This window comes from Ailuropoda melanoleuca, chromosome 4 (assembly GCF_002007445.2).
Source record: "Ailuropoda melanoleuca isolate Jingjing chromosome 4, ASM200744v2, whole genome shotgun sequence".
In the NCBI taxonomy this organism is placed as follows: Eukaryota; Metazoa; Chordata; class Mammalia; order Carnivora; family Ursidae; genus Ailuropoda; species Ailuropoda melanoleuca.
In genome coordinates, this window is record NC_048221.1 from 123026826 (window position 1) to 123042078 (window position 15253).

General features: G+C 40.2%; 2 protein-coding genes across 6 annotated transcripts in view; one reads left to right on the top strand and one right to left on the bottom strand.

The window, feature by feature from the left end:
- Positions 1-10127, bottom strand: part of GPN1 (GPN-loop GTPase 1) — a 22577-nt gene extending 12450 nt beyond the window's left edge. For 2 of the 4 annotated variants that reach the window (XR_002144270.2, XM_002913804.4), the window contains exons 1-9: positions 9971-10127; positions 9201-9294; positions 6361-6400; positions 5476-5542; positions 4745-4782; positions 2995-3073; positions 2689-2783; positions 1690-1735; positions 913-1059 (exon numbers count right to left, since the gene is read on the bottom strand). Coding sequence is in view for 3 of the 4 variants with exons in the window: in XM_002913804.4 (XP_002913850.2) it covers positions 913-1059; positions 1690-1735; positions 2689-2783; positions 2995-3073; positions 4745-4782; positions 5476-5542; positions 6361-6400; positions 9201-9294; positions 9971-10081 (717 nt within the window). In the remaining variant the exon portion in view is untranslated. Of the gene's footprint in view, positions 1-912; positions 1060-1689; positions 1736-2688; positions 2784-2994; positions 3080-4744; positions 4783-5475; positions 5543-6360; positions 6401-9200; positions 9295-9943 lie in introns of all 4 variants that reach the window. The other 2 variants (XM_011234681.3, XM_034659725.1) reach the window with 2 other exon arrangements.
- Positions 10128-10242: 115 nt separating this feature from the next.
- On the top strand, positions 10243-13495 carry CCDC121 (coiled-coil domain containing 121). 2 transcript variants are annotated; one of them, XM_002913805.4, is made up of 2 exons: positions 10243-10700; positions 11172-13492. In XM_002913805.4, exons 1-2 carry the CDS (start codon positions 10354-10356, stop codon positions 12133-12135), a joined length of 1311 nt encoding a protein of 436 aa, XP_002913851.2. In that variant the 5' UTR covers positions 10243-10353; the 3' UTR covers positions 12136-13492. The 2 variants fall into 2 exon arrangements, with proteins under 2 accessions (XP_002913851.2, XP_034515615.1); XM_034659724.1 differs by having other exon boundaries at positions 10533-10704; positions 11172-13495.
- Positions 13496-15253: the final 1758 nt, after the last annotated feature.

Genomic DNA, 15253 nt, shown 5'->3' on the forward strand with positions numbered 1-15253 from the left:
AAAAAGAATTAGGAGAAACACAGAGCAAGACTTCTCATCTATTCCCTATCAAATCCAACTACTGTTCTCTATAAAAGTCAGTATCGCAATGCCTTTGCTTGGGCAATTACCATCCTCCTGCCACCCCAATGCACTTTTGCTTATACAATTCATACCTTTCCTGGGTGCCTGGGTGGCTCAGTCGGTTAAGCATCTGCCTTCAGCTCGGGTTGTGATCCCAGGGTCCTGGGATTGGGTCCTACATTGGGCTCCCTGCTTAGCAGGGAGTCTGCTTCTCCCTCTGCCTGCCGCTCCCCGGCTCGTGCTCACGCTCTCACGCGCATGCGCACACACACACACACACACACAAATAAGTAAAATCTTAAAAAAAATAAAAAATAAAATAAAAAATAAACCCTTCCTTCAAAGCATACCTCTAATGCTATATCCTCCAAAATTCCTCATTTCAAGAGTGATCTGCCCCTCACGAGCATCAGGCCCAACCTCCAAGGTCCTTACCACAATACATCAAGTTCCAATTCTGTGTGTAGCCTTCTCTTCAAACTAAACCATAAACTCCAAAGGGAGGGTCTTTACCTTATTTATCTTTTTTTTTTTTTTAAGGAATCTCAGTGCCCAACGTGGGGCTCAAACTCACGACCCCAAGATTAAGAGCCAGCCATATGCTCTACTGACTGAGCCAGCCAGGTGCCCCTACCTTATTTATCTTTTAAACCTCCAGGTTTAAAACTGGACAGCAACATGCAAAAGAATGAAAAAAAACCCACAAAACACCAATTTTTAATAAGTAATGTTTAAATGCTTTTTTTATGAAGGTAACAAACTTCTTTTCTAAGATAGGTTCAAAGCCAGCCCTACAGGTTAAGGGGTCGTCTGAAGGGACTGTCAGTATAAGCAGAGGAGAAAGTTTACCCTAAGTGAGCTGTAAAACTCATCTAACACCAGGCTCATTGAACGAGTCAGGTTACTGACGTATGTAGTCTCTTGATTCAAGGCCTCTTGGAAAGCCTCAAAATCTTGCATCCATTCCACTGCAAAACTGTGATCAATGATGTCAGTCTGTACCAGAGAGAAGTCAACTATTAGCAACCAGAGATGTGCTTAGATATCAAACATCAAAAAAATTTTAATTAAGAGGCAACAACAAAGCAATTATTCATATATTTTTTCTCTGCTTCCCCCATTTCCTCCTCCACTACAACAAACTCTAAAGGGCCAAGACTACTATAAATAATGAAATGAAGATATGTGTTCTCTTGGTTGAAGCAGACCCTTCACTATCCACTGCCAAGTGACCACAGCGAGAGTAGATACCAGCACATTCTAGGCTCTGAAGTCATGTAGTCTCTTGAATCCTACCTCTCAACCCAACAACAGTGAAGTTTTCTGTTTTGTGACAGCCAGTAAACTAGCAGTCACTCCCCCATATACACAGTTGCAATTCTGAGGGATAACCTATATGCTCTGGTTGAGGGGCTACTCTCTCTAGTTTAAAATTACTTTGATGAGAGCCAGTGATAAATATTCATTCAATCTGATTGAATCTTTTTCATACAAGTGCTCATGACTTTCAGATAAGTTTGAATCTGTTCTCCGACATGTGAAAATCCTCACCTACCCAAACCTTCCAATAACACAAGGTGCTGATGAAAAAGAAATACTGACCCACAACAGGAAGGATCCACTTACTTTATTCATAACCACAATGAAAGGCAGCTTGGTTTTGTACAAGATGCTAAAAATCAAACATTAAGACATTATTAGTAAAAAACACTTAAGCTCTTGCTTGCCCAGTGTCAGTGAGTTGGAACTAAGTAAAGAGAAGTGCAATGGGTTCAGACTCTACACAAAGGTATCCATTCTCACACAGCCCTCACACTCTCCTCTCCCAAGAGGAAAAACCACCATTACTATCAAGCAAAAAACACACACACATTCTCTTTCCTTCTTGGAATAATAATGCTTTGATACCGACCTTGTTTTTTGTGTATGGGTTTTTGGTCTGGTTGGTTGTACCAAGTAATTGTCTTTTAAACATTTAACAAATATGGAAACAAAAAAACGCTATCAGTCATCAGATTTCTATTTAGACAAGGATTTCTTGCATCTAAGAAGGGATATCTCTAGTCATATTAGAAGGCACAAATGCTGGTAATGGCTTCTGTGTACCCCCCCCAAATAAATTCTCTCAGATTTAATAATAGTTCGCCTTGCTCCTATGTCTACTGCATTCACATACCTTGGTGAGGCACGTCCTTCTGTCCCTAATGACACCAAGTTGGGGCAAACTTGTGCTTTGTGGAATTACTGATAAATCTCTTTATTCATAATCTCTCATATTGTAAGTTAACTCTACATATCACAACACAGAAAAGGAGCATTTAGACCAGAGGGCACTATTCTTTTTAGACTTGTTTCATTCAACCAGGAGCAACTACCAAAAGGTTCATATTCATACACCGCCTGTTTCTGCAACAAGCAAGGCAGGAAGCTGAGAAGCTGCTCATAGAGAATGCCAACACAAGTGCCTCTTTTCTCTTCTAACCTCTCCCCAGCTCACAACTACTAAACCGAGGGGCACATCTGAATGAGCACAAAGGTTGGCAAGCACTCAGGACTCAAATACAAAAGAGGAAAGAGGCCGCCTCCCACCTTGATGTCATAGCATGCCCACCAGCAATCAATTACCTGCAGGCATACAGCATATTGGACATGAAGGTCACTGGGTTGGTACTCCTTGATGTGTCCATTACATAAATGACAACTGTTGGAAATGAGGATGCCTGAAGCCACAAAATAATCACAGCCTTAGTCCAAGGGCTCATGATCTACCCCCAGTCTCTTTTCCCACCTTCCTTAGCAAGGGAGAACCACCTGAGGCAGGGTATACAGAGCTTCCACAACTCCCTCCCACATACGGTCCCATGCAATAAAAAGATGCTTAACCAGTCCAGCTCTCTAGTTACTCTCAGTAACCAGTCCTACAATACTCGCCAGGGCCTCAGTGATGATTGTCCCAGAAGCTGACCACGTGAACACTTCAATCTGTCCGGGTGTGTCAATCAAGACATACCTGTGTCAAGAATGACCGTTAAAGAAGTATTACACCTGTGCAATGCTGAAAGATATTCTGCACACAGAACACCGAACACCTGGTTACCCGAGACTGGAATAACCTCTCCACACTGTCAAGTCTAACTTCTTCCCACTGCCCTTAAAACGTATACCACGTTCCCCCAGGCTCTGTTCAACGTGCAATATTCATGCTACCAGGCAGGAGCAGCAGTCCACATACTGCTGCGAATGCTCACACAGGGAACTGTGATAGTTTTAGAAACACACTGCATTAAAAATGAGAGAGAAACAAAACCAGAAGGCAAATCTCTTGGGAAACCATCTGGTTTCTTGGGGTGGGGGTGGGAGGGAAGGTAGGTGGAGGGAAAGGAGGAATAGAGGAATAGGGGAGTTAAGAGCTAAATAAAGGGTTTCTTCTTGAGGTGATGGAAATATTCCAAAAGTGACTACAGTTATGGTTGCACAATTCTGTGAATATACTAAAAGCCACTGGACTGTATGCTTTAAATGGTATATAAATTACATCTAAATAAAGCTGTTTTTAAAAATGAGCAAAAATTTTTGAAGACATTTCTCCAAATACATATCAATGGCCAAAAAGTACATAAAATGATGTTTAACATCTTTAATCACTGAGGAAATATAAATCAAATCTGATAACACAATGAGACACTTCACACTCACTGACATGGGTATAACCAAAAACAGGGACAATAACAAGTGTTGGTGAGGGTGTGGACCAGGAACCCTCACACGATGCTGGTGAGAATGTAAAATTGTGCAGCCACCCAGAGCTGGGGTGGGAAGGGAGAATAACAGGAACTGCTAATGAGTATAGAATTACTTTTCAGGATGAAGAGAAAGTTCTGGAAATTAGATAGTGGTGATCAGTATATAACTTTATGAACATACTAAAAACCACTACACTGTATACTCAAAAATTAGAATGCACCTTTGGTATGTGAATTTATATCTCAATAAAGCTATTATTTTTTTTTAAACTATCTCTAGTAGTTTTTTATAAAAACATTTTTGTGAAACACCTTATCCATCCATCCTTCTACGTATATATGCATGGAAATATGTGGAATAATGGTCACTGATAGTAATAATGACAATAATACATATAATATAATAATACTATTTGTTATACATTATAAAATAATATCACACAATATATAGTAATAATGATGATAGTTATTTCTACTGGGAATTACAGTGAAATAGTTTCATCTTTTAAATATTATGCATGGTTTTAATTCTCTATAATGAGCATATGGTCTTTTTTTCTTTTTAAGATTTATTTTTAAACAAGGGTTAGAAAGGTGTTTCAGAGATTTTAATGCCAACAAATGGGGTTTTCCCAAGAGAAGGCAGGTAGACAACTGAATTTGGACAAAGTTTCAAAAAATACCTCCTAGGAAGCCATGGGCATATATGACAGTGATTGGGGGCAGGATACTGTTAAATCTAGCTCTTCACTGTATATCACCTTAATGTGGATTTTTTGTTTGGGTTTTTTTTTTTTTTTTTTCCCCCTTTTTTTTTTTTTTCCACTTCTAATGGTTTCATCTCAATCTACACCCTTTCAGAGTTTGATGGTATCCTGAAATCCTCAAGACATGTCAACTACAGAGTAATAAATTGGTGTTAAACTGAAATGACTTACTTAGACATGTTCTGGGCCTTCTCGATAAATTTCATCACCTAAAAGAAAAAGATGCCAGATACAACAGGATCCACTCTCAACACAGAAATCACCCTTTCTAGGGTAGCCTGCCTTACAGGCACTATCGACTATTCAATCTCTGTGTTCTCAATCTTAAGGCACCACCTAATCAACTCAATGAACTAAAGAAACACAGCCACACCGGCTGCACTGCAACACCCCAGAGTATACTGCAAGGTCCTGAGAAGGTAAAGACGATCTGTCACTGTCGGGATGTATTTCTTGGTGCTTCAGTAAAATGTTAACAGCTTGTCCCACGGAGTGACATCAGGGTAAAAAATTAGTGATTACAAAACACTCTTATGGAAATAGGTGGTAGAGAAAAACTTAAACAGTGACAATTATTTGTCATATGTAAAAAGCCCCATTATCTTTCCATTCCATGCCTCCTACCCACTCCTCAACCCTCCACTCCATCCTCAAGGTGACACTACAAGCCAAGATCAAGAAAAGAACCTGGATTTTTGTTTTATTGGCCGTCACAAATGCTAAATGTGAAGTGTCTCACAACATTGATCATCCTATCATAACCTACTTCTCTACCAAAATGCGTACTTATTTTCTATGTATATCCAGGTTTATTGCTCTTCTCTCTCAATGTGAGCAAGCTAAGGCATTTAAAAGTCACAGGTTTTTACACAGCGATGCCTATAAAGTAAGGACAGACATACCTGATCAAATCTGGTAGCAAAGAGATTGAGTGATGTCACTATACCACCATTGGGCCCAAGTCCATACCTGGACACTAAGTTGAGGATTTAAATTACTTACAGATCAATTTAGATGATGAAATTCACACTTAGGATATCATTCACACAAACAGCGTTGTAACATTAGTGCTCCATGAACGGATACTGGCAGCTAATCCTTGACATACCACATAATCTTAACCTCACAAGGAATTTTCATTATCAACATCTTCCTCATTCCTTTATCATTTTGGGGATGCCAAGGCAAAATGAAGAAATTAAGGTGACCAAAATGTAAAAGACAGATGGATCTGGCAGTGACAGCTTAATAGCATTAGCCATTAAGATCATCTTAAAATATCATTAAGATCTCACACTCCTTGCTCTGATCCTCACTGATCAAGCAACCTGCTAATTAGAATTAGTCTATCCATTAGGCCCATCTACATGGAAAGTGCACATTTCATACAGCAATGTACTAAGAGTTGATCCTCCTAAATAAACCTACTTATTTCTGAGTCTCCCAGTCAGAGGAGGCAGTGGCCTCCAAGGCGATACTACTTTGTGGAACCAGGCACAGCACCAGCTAGCCTCTCACTCTCCATGCTCTCTATTCACAACAGCCTGGTAGTCTGGGAAGATGGTAAGAAAACTGAAACCACAAGCCGAAACAGTATTTCTAATCACCTAAAAATACCTCTCCTTCCATTCATCTTTCCATCCTCCTAATTAAATTACTTTAAAGCAATTAAATGCTTTTGCTAGTATGTTTCACAAAGAAATGCAAAAACACTCTCAAAGCCACAAAAAATAGACAGTAACCAGTCAGGGATGAGTCAGCACGGAAGCAGATGCTGAAAAGGATACTGTTTCATGACTTCTTTATACTTCACAGTGTCACGAATATCTGGGGGGAGAAAAAGAATTCACTGGAATTTAACACATAGAAACAATGTAGTTTGAGACCCTCCACCTATATAGTATCCTCAGACAATGGGCCTCTCCAATCATCTCTGCTTCCTCTGAGGAAAAGAATTAAGTTTCTCTCTTGGTATATCTCATTTACTTTTCAAATCTGTTTTCTAAATTTTTAAGCTAAGGTCATCTAACTGTGATAGGGAAAAAAAACAAGATCATGAAGAGAAGAACAGAAAGGCAGAAGTACCTCCTCTCCCAGCAAGAAGCTGAAACCAGCCTTTCAGGCTTCCCTTGTCTGAATTCTCTTCTACTAATTCCCCCCAGCTTCACACAGGTTTCCTTCCTTACAAAAGATAACCGGGAAGTAACCCATGAAAAATGTTAGCCTAAGAGCTCAGAAGTTATGGTAGAAATGGTCTGAGACAAGGAGAAAAGTTTTATTTGTTTGTTTTTTAAGTAATGTGGCCAAGCTGGGGGTTTTGCGGGGTTTTTTGCTTTTGATTTTGAGATTTTTTTTTCCCTTAACTTGAGAGAGAGACCACACAAGAGCAGGGGAAGGAGCAAAGAGGGAGGGTGATGGAAAGGGAAAGAATCTTAAGCAGACTCCCCACTGAGCTGTAGCCCAATGAGGGGCTCGATCCCATGATCCTGAGATCATGAACTGAGCTGAAACCAAGAGTTGGATGCTTAACCAACTAAGCTACCCAGGCGCCCCTGGAGAAAAGTTTTGTACAACCTAAATACCTTATCAGTGACCATACGCACAGAAAAAGGGAGCTAAAAAAAAAAAATGCAGAATTGTTGAATCACTATATTGTACACTGACACTACTATAATATTGAATGCTAACTATACTAGAATTAAAATAAAAGTAAAAATAAAAATTAAGAAAAGAAAAAGGGAGCTAAAATCAAGAAAAAAGTTTATTTACTAACTGCCTGCTGGTAACGAAGGTAATGCAGACATGATTTTTCGAAGGGAATTAATGCATCTGGTAATATCTAACTAAACCTGTCTACCAGCCTGTAGACCCCACCACCTATTAGAATTCCATCTTTTTTAAAGACTTTAGGTATAGGGGCGCCTGGGTGGCACAGCGGTTAAGCGTCTGCCTTCGGCTCAGGGCGTGATCCCGGCGTTGTGGGATCGAGCCCCACATCAGGCTCCTCCGCTATAAGCCTGCTTCTTCCTCTCCCACTCCCCCTGCTTGTGTTCCCTCTCTCACTGGCTGTCTCTATCTCTGTCAAATAAATAAATAAAATCTTTAAAAAAAAATAAAAAATAAAAAAATAAAAAACTTTAGGTATAGTTGACACATAGCATCTTACTAGTTTCAGGTTTACATCATAATGATTCAATATTTTTATATATTTCAAAATGATCTCCACAATAAGTCTGGTTACCATCTGTCACCATACAAAGTTATATTATTGACTATATTCCCTATGCTGTATGTCATATCCCCATGACTTACAGCATACCTGGATGTTTGTATCTCTTAATCCCCTTCACCTATTTCCCTCACCTCCCAACTCCTCCCTGCTCTGGTAACCAACAGTTTGTTTCCTGTATCTATGAGTCTGTTTCTGCTTTGTTTTGTTTTTTAGATTCTACATATAAGTGAAATCATAAGGTATTTGTCTTTCTCTGTCTTGGTTTATTTCACTTAACATAACACCCTCTAGGTCCATCCACGTTATCCCAAATGGTAAGATTTCATTCTTTTTTATGTCTGAGTAATTTTCCATGATATACATATATATATGTGTATATATACACATATGTGTATATATACATATATATATGTGTGTATATATACATTATATATATATACCCGTATATATATGTATATATCTCACATCTTCTTTATCCAGTCCTCTATCAACAAACAGATAGAAGTCCATCCTTTAAATGAAAAGATATCAACTTTTCCCCAAACTCTTCCCAAGATGATCTCTGCTTAACAAGATTTTCCTTTATTAGTATGATTGGGGTACAAGCAGTTTAAAGGATTAAGAAGAAACAAAGAGGGAGAGGATTAGCACAGTGACACCCTGGAAATCAGGAGGCCCCTAGATCCTATCAAGAATCGTAACACTGAATCATATCCACTCTTAATTTTTTTCACAAATTCTCTGAAAGTTTGATGATAACTAGAAACCTCTCCCCAAAACAATGCATATATGCATATATATACACATTTTCCCATGTAACTTTGGGAGTGGAAGAAAGGTTCCTATAGAGCAGTAAGTGAGCTACCACACAAAAATCCTTTCTCTAAACTTTTGAGAAAAGAAACTAAATAAAACAGGTTTAGGTATCAGAGCCTGCTGAAGGTTTTATGACCTTGAGGTGAGAGGACTGTTATTATCCCAAATAACGATAGCCTGACACCATCTGGTCAGAAAGAAGGGAGAGATAACAGTGAGAGGTAAGGAAATAAACTTACTTAGGGAAAGGAGTAAACAAAGGAAAATGAGAATAAGGGAGGAGGCTTATTTAGAGATTCTAGGAAATTCATGGAAAATGAAAGTAGTTTAGAAGAAATGAAAATGAGGGGCACCTGGGTGGCTCAGTTAGTTAAGTGTCTGACTTCGGTTGAGGGCATGATCCCAGGGTCCTGGGATGGAGGGAGACTTCTCCCTCTCCCTCTGCCCCTTCCCCTGCTCTCTCGCTCTCTCGCTCTCTCTCAATAAATAAAATCTTTTAAAAAAAATGAAAATGAAAGCATTAAAGACTGGTGGGCTTTCCATTTTCTGAGGGACTTCGCACAGTTACAATTTACTCACCAATATTGGCAGGAAAGGGTACTTCATGTACAGCTGGGTCCAGATTAATCACATAAGGTGGAGATCCTTGGCTATGCAGATGTCCAGTAAGCCTCTGCAGAGTTATGAGAAGAGGGAGGGAGTGACACAAAGAGGTAATGATAAGGGGCCAAGATTCCTTTATCAATCACAACTGAAGACTTCTGCCACTTACATTCCCTCTACCTGAAATATTCGTCCCCCATATTCACCTCCAACATTCAACTCTCATAAATGCTATCTTTTCTTTAACACCCATCTAACAGAGTCTGCCCTATTCTCGATCACTTATTTACTTGATTTGTGTGAGGTTTTTTTTCTATCACTCCATTAAAATATTAGCTCCAAAAAGCGGGAACCTCGTCAAATTCAATCGCTGTGTCTCCAGTGCTTGAAACATAAGAACTGCGCAGGAAATAATTCTTCAGTAATCTACACCAAAAGCCTGTGCGCTAGCACTGTATTAATTGCCAGTGATATGTAAGCCTCTGCCTTCGAGGAGTCGGCAATTTTACCGGTAAGATAATCCCAGAACAACGTGCTAAGTTGTACCAAATATGAACTGCGGGTGCGAAGAAGAGTCCGAAAAGGCCAGCTTAGGAAGGAACCGGAGTTGCTAGCAAGTTCCTTAAAGCCACACGCGGGTCCCCTCCAACTCCCCTGAGAGACCTCGCTCCCGTTCTCCCTGGCCTTCCGCCCACCACTTGACAACCTCTCGCGCGCACCTACTACGCTCGCGCCGTGTACGTCACCTGCACAAAGGTGGTTTTCCCAGATCCCGCCATTCCCAACACCAAGAGACAAACTGGGGGCCGAGGACCCCCCGAAGCCTGCGACTCAGCTGCCTCCGCGGGGGCCGCCATCTTTCTCCTGGCTCCGCCCACTCTACCATAGAGACGCCTCGTGCCTAGAGAGGCTTCGATGACGCTAGAGGCGGCGAGAGAGGCTAGAACCCAACTAGCGCTAAAGGGGAAGGCGAAGGGGCGGGCCGAGAGCCAGAGCATCCTAGCCTCCCTGCCAACTAGCGACGGTGGAGGGGAAATGGAGGGCTAGAGAGGGCTAGGAAAAGGCACTCACCGTGGTAGGGAAGGGTCTGGGAGGGGCAAAGTGCTGATCCCCAGAAGGGCGAGACGAGATGGGGTCCCCGACGCAGGGCCCCCACGGGTCGAAAATGAGGAGAGTGCGTTTCTCTTTCGGCCCCCAAGGAGCGGGAGAACCGGCTGCTGGGGCTTATTCGGTAGCCGACGAGCTTCAGCAGCTCAGGGCTAGACCGGCTGGGACTGGGGCGGAGTGCGACCCCGGGGGTTGCTGGGCAGCGTCGAGACCCGTGGAGCATGGAACGGAGAAATTACGAAAACTTTCCTCAAGGGGACGCTATTCCCAAGTGTCGCAGGCCCCTGACACCAGCGCTCCCTCCTTGGCAGTGACCGTCAGTGAACCACGCCGTGACCTTGGAGATGAACGCTTGGATTCCTGGAGCAAGTAGGTACTCAAGGGGCGCTTCTCTCCACGGAATTGTCCTCGGATACCGGAGAGGTTGTGGAAAAGCTGGGAAATTTATGGCTACTCTCGACCACCCCGGCTGTTCCTGTGGCCCTTTGTAGCTACTGTAGTGTTCAGTAAATCTTAAAATCTAGGTTTTACACTCACACTCTACCACTTGCTGGCAGTGTAACTCGTGGCCAAGTCATTTAAATTCTCCAAACCTGTTTTCTCCTCTTTAGAATGGAGGTAATACCTCACAGGGTTGTAGTGAATGCGTACTGTAAATTGTAAACTACACTGTTTCATCTTTACCCCTAGCTGTATTCCCTGGTGCCTTGCATAGTGGCAGAACAGTAATAGGTTCTCAAAAATAGTTTCTCTATGAATTAAAGTACAATTATGCATTTTGTATTTACTAAATTTTCACTAAGAATTTATGGGGGAATGTCTCATTTGTTCTTCCCTCAGGTTTGCTAAGGACTCTAGGAGTTCCCCTCCACCATATCTTAGTTTAATAAATAATTTTTTCAAGCCAGAGAAGCTAAGAAACTCAGAGATGAGGTTTAAAGAAAAGGCAATGGTGGAAATGACGAAGCTGACCAACCAAATAAAACAAGTTCAAATCCAGCAAGAATTACTAATGGAGGAGACCAGGCAGCTATACAATGAAAAGTTCCTTGTCCAGACTGAAAACAAATTCTTCCTGGAATACCTAGCCAACAAAACTGAGGAGTATGGAAGGCAGACTGAAAAGCTGTGGAACAACTACTTACAAAAAAATGAGGAGATTGAACGAAGGAGGCAAAAATCAGCCTCCAAATACGCGAAACAAACTTCAGAGTTTAAACGGGAGCTCCTGCAGAAGGAAAAGATCCAATTCAATTTAAAGCAGCAGTTGCAGGCACTGAGGAATGTTTCACTATTAAAGGAGAAACAGGAGAGAGAAATTCAGATATTACAGGAGGAGAAAAAGAAAACCCAAGCTGAGACAGATGTAAAGAAACAGGAAGTCAAGGTCCAGTTACTCCAGGAAAAGGCATTCCTGGAGAAACAACTGAATGAGCCAGACATGAGGCAGTTGGGAAAGAGAAAAAGAAAGGAGCTTGACAGGAAGGCCCAGGCCTTGGAGCTGGAAGCAAAGCAGTATACTTTTGAGTTCTACCGCAGCATCAGGAGAGAGAACCGGGAGTTACAGAAGAAATTACTGCAGCAAACTCAGCAATGCCAGGAGTTGCAGGCTATTAAAAGCCAGTTAAAAAATCAGAAGCAGCAGCTGCAGCAGGAACAGTGGTATGTGCAATGCTTAATCCAGGGGAGGCAACGATTGCAAAGAAGGCATAATTGGTGCCCAAGACAGGATGCTCCAAAGACCACAATAACACCTCTTCTGAGTACCAAACCAAGGATTAATCCAAAGCAATTCCTAAAATAACACTGATTAAAGAAGGACTGGAACCAGTATTCTCATGTGCTATATACACCTGGTTAGGAAGGCTTTGGGATCTCAGACTGCTATGGTAAAACATCCATCATGATGTGTTAGGGTGAAAGATTAGGTGCGTTTTTCCAGCAGTACTGCTAGATACTTGTGCCACCAGCTTCCCTTAATTAGGTTTTTCCTTAATTAGATCTTGTTAATAAACGGGATATTACTCAAATCTCCAGATAACCTAATACCATTTCCCAAACACCGGTACATTAAACTAGCTCAAGAAAACCACCTTGAGGTAGTGAAAGGAAAACAGTTCTGTGATTTACTTCATCTAGCTAAGTTAGATTTCTAAGAATAGCATTTCAGATTGACTTGATATAGTACCTTCTGTTCTGTCAACCACCAGTTATCCTTATGCCTCTTGGCCAGTGCACAGAAAGAAAAGCAAAGTGCTTTTTAACTCTTTTCCAAGTCTGCACCAGTGACCAGGCGGCTCCTTCTATAGTTTTTTCAAGAGTGAAAAAGTCATCTAAACAGCACGCTCAATAAGAGCTAGGCTGCAGCACTGGGCAGAATGACCTTTTGTCTGAAGCTCAGCCCCTACCATTTTAGCTTTGAGTAGATTGAGATAAAGGGAATGTCTATTAGGTCAACTCTTACTTTTGAAAATCTTGTCTGTGAAGAAATACCTCTAGCATTAATGAAGTCACTGCTTATTTCAGGAAAATATTATGAAAAAAAATTTTTAAATATTGGGACTTTAAAGAGTCTTGTGCCATCTATTTCCCTAACAACATTCTAAATTCTAAGACAACAAGTAAGATTAGTTAATGTTAGATATAATAAGTACTTCAGTTTTAGGTTACTTACTACATTTCCTTACTATGTGTTCACTTGACAGTACATGAAATGCCTTTTGTAATCAATATGTGCCTTATATTTACATCTATTTTAAAGAACTGGAAATAATATTTTTAATTAGTATAGACTTTTAGGGTAGTTTTTAAAAAATTTTTTGCACTTAATGATATACTGATGGTTGGACTAGTTTTTTATTTGCATGCTGAATCCTAGTACAGGAATATAATCCCATATTTTAACATCACTCCTCTATGGGAAAATAAAATCAACTTTATGTTTTCCAGAATTGTCAGTGATGAAAAACTTCAAAATAATTTTCCTGAATTTTCAGCTTTATTCCTGTGTAAATGAATTCCTTTAAAATTGTGGAGTAAAAATTTTTTTCTCCCTTAATGCCTTTAACTTCTAGCTTTAACAATGTTTTTGTTTAATGTGTAGTTTGTTATTAAAAATAAAAACCTTAGATTAGAATGTATCTGTTGGTTTTTACCATCACTCTTCTCTCTTACTGCTGCTTCTGCATGTCTTATTCATACTAGTGTGCACATAATAAAATTGCAATTTCAATACAGAAAGTAGAATTTTAGATAGTATGTAGACACCTTAACCTGAATACTTCAGTTCTTGAGCTGAAAATACAGAAAGACTGAACTTGAAAAACATGGTAACCAAGACATAATTGAAGCCCTATTCTCTGTGGATGGAAAAATGCAAAAAAGCATAGGAAAATGCATGCTAAGTCTGATAAGGAGTTGGAAAGTAGGAGGGATTTAAATTCTTATTACTCTGCTGTTAATTTCCCTCCTGCCTTTGCTGTCCCAATTATCTAATTGGGGAATGGATAACTTCCATCCCATACATTTATTTTTACAAATTCCTATCATCCCAGATAATGAATCTGGTGTATTGCTTTATGTCTGTCCCTTTCAGAGTGAGGCCTCAAGGGCTTGAAGACTTTAGAGGGTGAATCATCTGATAAAGGTACTTTGAAATCCATACCTGCAAGTGAGCAGTAGATTGCCCAACGAGTATCTCAACCTACTTTTAGTCTGCTTTGCTACGAAGAAAATTAAACAGGGTGATGTTACAGAGAGTGCATTTAAATGGAAAAGACCTTCAAGGTAAAATTTAGGTTAAGACCTAAATGATACAATGAAGTCTACCTTGCAAAAACCAGGGAAGAAGCCATTCCAGGCAATGGGAATAATGAAGGTAAAGGTCCTAAGATGGGAATGAGGCTTAGTAGGTTCCAGGAACTAAAAGGTCAATGTAGCTAAAGTGTAGTTGGGGAATGGTCAGAGAACAGAGGTGGAGTAGAGGGAGGAGAAGGCCTTATGGGACAAAGAGGAAGCGAGTTTAAGTGCACTGGGAAACCAGCAGGCTTTTAGCAGGTGAATGAGGTCTGATTTACAATTTTAAAAACTCAATACAGCTGTTACATGGCGTGTATCCAAGCCAGTAAAAATCAGAAGGAAACAATCAGGAAAGTATTACGGTCTAGCCAAGAGGTGATGATGGTTCCGACTGGAGTGGCTGAAATAGAAGTGAATAGAAAGAAAAGCAGACTAAAGGGTGATGGGAAAATGAAAGGTTAAGAATGAAACACAAAATTTCTAAAGTGCTCCCTTTTAAGAACGAGGCAAGCAGAATAATTTGTGATAACTGATTTTTAAAATGAAGTATTTCAGACAAATATAGAAGACCAGAACAAACTCACTATCCACCTTAAGAAATAACTTACAAATTCACTTGTAGTCCCTCTGAATCCCAGCAGCACTGTCCTAAATTTGGTGTTTATCATTCCTGCATATGCATAACAATCAAGCATGATTAAACTATAAATATATACTAAATACAAATACTTGTATTAATATATAGCATAGAAATATATATTTTTACATATCCATAAACAATACACAGCATTGTTTTTGCTTCTTTTTAAACCTTAAATGGCACACTTCATGTATACTGTAACTTGCTTTTCCCAGACATTATTTTTGGGATGTCTCCATGATACAGGAAGCCCTAGTTAATTTTATAGCTGTATAGTATTCCACTGTAGGACTCTATCACAACTTACCCCCTTCTCCTAATGGATAGTTAGTATTAGAGTAGGCTAACAAAGAAATCCAAGAATGTATAATGCCTCAAATCACAGGTAGTTAGTTCTCTTCAGTAGTCTCAGACAGATGTTCCTGGTTGGCAGTTAGTCCTCTGTGGCGTGATTCAGGGCATCAACTATTTTCCATTTTGTGCT

Excerpts from the sequence above, each read along its gene's own strand:
- CCDC121 (XM_002913805.4), top strand. The coding sequence starts at position 10,354 with ATGGGGTCCCCGACGCAGGGCCCCCACGGGTCGAAAATGAGGAGAGTG. Across the intron at positions 10,701-11,171 it reads CGCTTGGATTCCTGGAGCAA|GTTTGCTAAGGACTCTAGGA; the intron begins GTAGGTACTCAA and ends TTCTTCCCTCAG.